Source organism: Rattus rattus, chromosome 12 (genome assembly GCF_011064425.1).
Source record: "Rattus rattus isolate New Zealand chromosome 12, Rrattus_CSIRO_v1, whole genome shotgun sequence".
Taxonomy (NCBI): domain Eukaryota; kingdom Metazoa; phylum Chordata; class Mammalia; order Rodentia; family Muridae; genus Rattus; species Rattus rattus.
Genome location: NC_046165.1, coordinates 72,172,666 through 72,174,397, shown reverse-complemented (window position 1 = coordinate 72,174,397; position 1,732 = coordinate 72,172,666). Strand labels below are relative to the sequence as shown.

The 1,732-nt window shown below is 46.6% G+C and overlaps 1 protein-coding gene across 1 annotated transcript; it reads left to right on the top strand.

Moving 5' to 3' along the window:
• The first annotated feature begins 549 nt into the window (after positions 1-549).
• On the top strand, positions 550-1,123 carry LOC116913985 (epididymal secretory protein E3-beta-like). Its single transcript, XM_032918262.1, has one exon. The coding sequence runs from the start codon at positions 562-564 to the stop codon at positions 994-996; it is 435 nt and encodes a 144-aa protein (XP_032774153.1). The 5' UTR covers positions 550-561; the 3' UTR covers positions 997-1,123.
• Positions 1,124-1,732: the final 609 nt, after the last annotated feature.

Genomic DNA, 1,732 nt, shown 5'->3' with positions numbered 1-1,732 from the left:
TTTGCAAGACTGCATAACTCAGCAGACAAACCCCACTCTGGCTTCCCCTCCACATGATAATTATATGCTGTATAACCAATCAGCCCTTCCTGCTTGCTTGATGCTATGACCAATTAGCCCTTTCCACCTGTACCCCTAAAAAGGTCCTTATACACTGTATCCCTGAAACAATAAATAGACTGTCTCCCCGCAGTGGTCCCTGAAGCCCTTCTGTCCCTACTCACAGCCACCCAACCCTATTCTCTGCCTCCGTTCCCTTTCTCCCCTCAGGCTCCAAGGAGAACGGGATACAGGGGTAAAAGAAAGGGCATATAGAAGAGATGTGGAGATTTCAAAATGAATCCCATCTTCTTAGTGCAATTTTATCCTTGGCAGCACTCAGTCTGCAACATAGCTTTAATTAGCAATTACCTTTAGTCTCTAATCAGGGTTATCTTCTCTGGGAAACAAAATTACGAGGAATAGAAATGTAAAGTGTAGTGTCGCTTACAGGGCAGTATCTTACCACCTACTTCTCTTTTCTTTTTTCTTGTGCCGAATTAGGTGGCCCTGGTGCCTGCTATGATGTCCTCTCTAAAAGCCTGGGACACGCTCCTGCTCCTGCTGTGTCTGCAGTATAGCCTACCTGCACAAAGCACCTCCAGGAGGCAGTTCATGGAACAGCATCACCTAAGTTCAAACGAAGAGTTCAGTGCCTACAGCTGTGAGGTCCTCATGACAGAAAAGGCTCTGAGACCGAGGCTCTCACACCCGTTTGTTTATATGACATGGTACAAAGTTGAGCATATATGCATTAGTAGCAACTGGAAAGATCGCTACAAAAATTTATATGTTTGGGCGCAGACCCCCATTAAGGTCCTCAGGTGCCAGTGGGAGAACTTAAAAAGTAGATATACAGAGAAAAGGAGTTACAGCTATGTTCAGTTCCACTGCAATGCTGATGGGTATGTCGACAGCATAGAGGACATGAAGGTTCTAGAGCCCATCTTCATCTAGAAAGTCTCACCAGCTCTAGGCGGTTCTGAAAGAGCAGTGAGTAGTTCTCAAATGTCAACCTCCCTCACACACCCTTCACTCCCCATTGTGCCACCCATCCCCCACCCTTTACCCCCTACTGTCCACCCCCTGCTTACAACAGCAACTGGTACTTCTGCTTTGCAATAGTATGTCAGTGTTTTCCAATCATGTTGGTTCTCTGGTATTACAGTTGTACTTTTAGGTTCTCTGTCTAAAATATCATTCCTCCCTTGTCATTCTCGTGACTCAGCTCTCTGTTCCTGTGACAAAGTGTTAGAGAGAAAGCATTGAAAGCATTCAAGGGAGGATTTATTTGCCTCCTAGTCTCTGGGCTGGCTTTCAGCCTGTAGTCTGCTGGTTCTGCTGTCCCCTGGAGGAGTGAGGCAGAGCATTATGGTAGGGAAATGTGAAAGAGCCTCACTTCATACAGGCTGGAAAGTAGGAAGAGAAGGAAGGGGAAGAGTGTGGAGACGAGATGGTGGCTCCAGTGACTTCCCTCTTCCAGCTGGGCCTCCAGATCCACTCAGCTATGAATTCATCCACAGTCAAAGTCATTACAACCTCCATGACCCAAGTGGCAGATAAGCCTTCAATACAGGAGCCCATGGGAGATCACTGGACAGCCAGACCATGGCAGCATCTTCTCTTGATTTATCCAAGATTTTTCCTGATATCGTCTTTATGTCTATCCAAACCGAATGATCTGCCCTTCCAC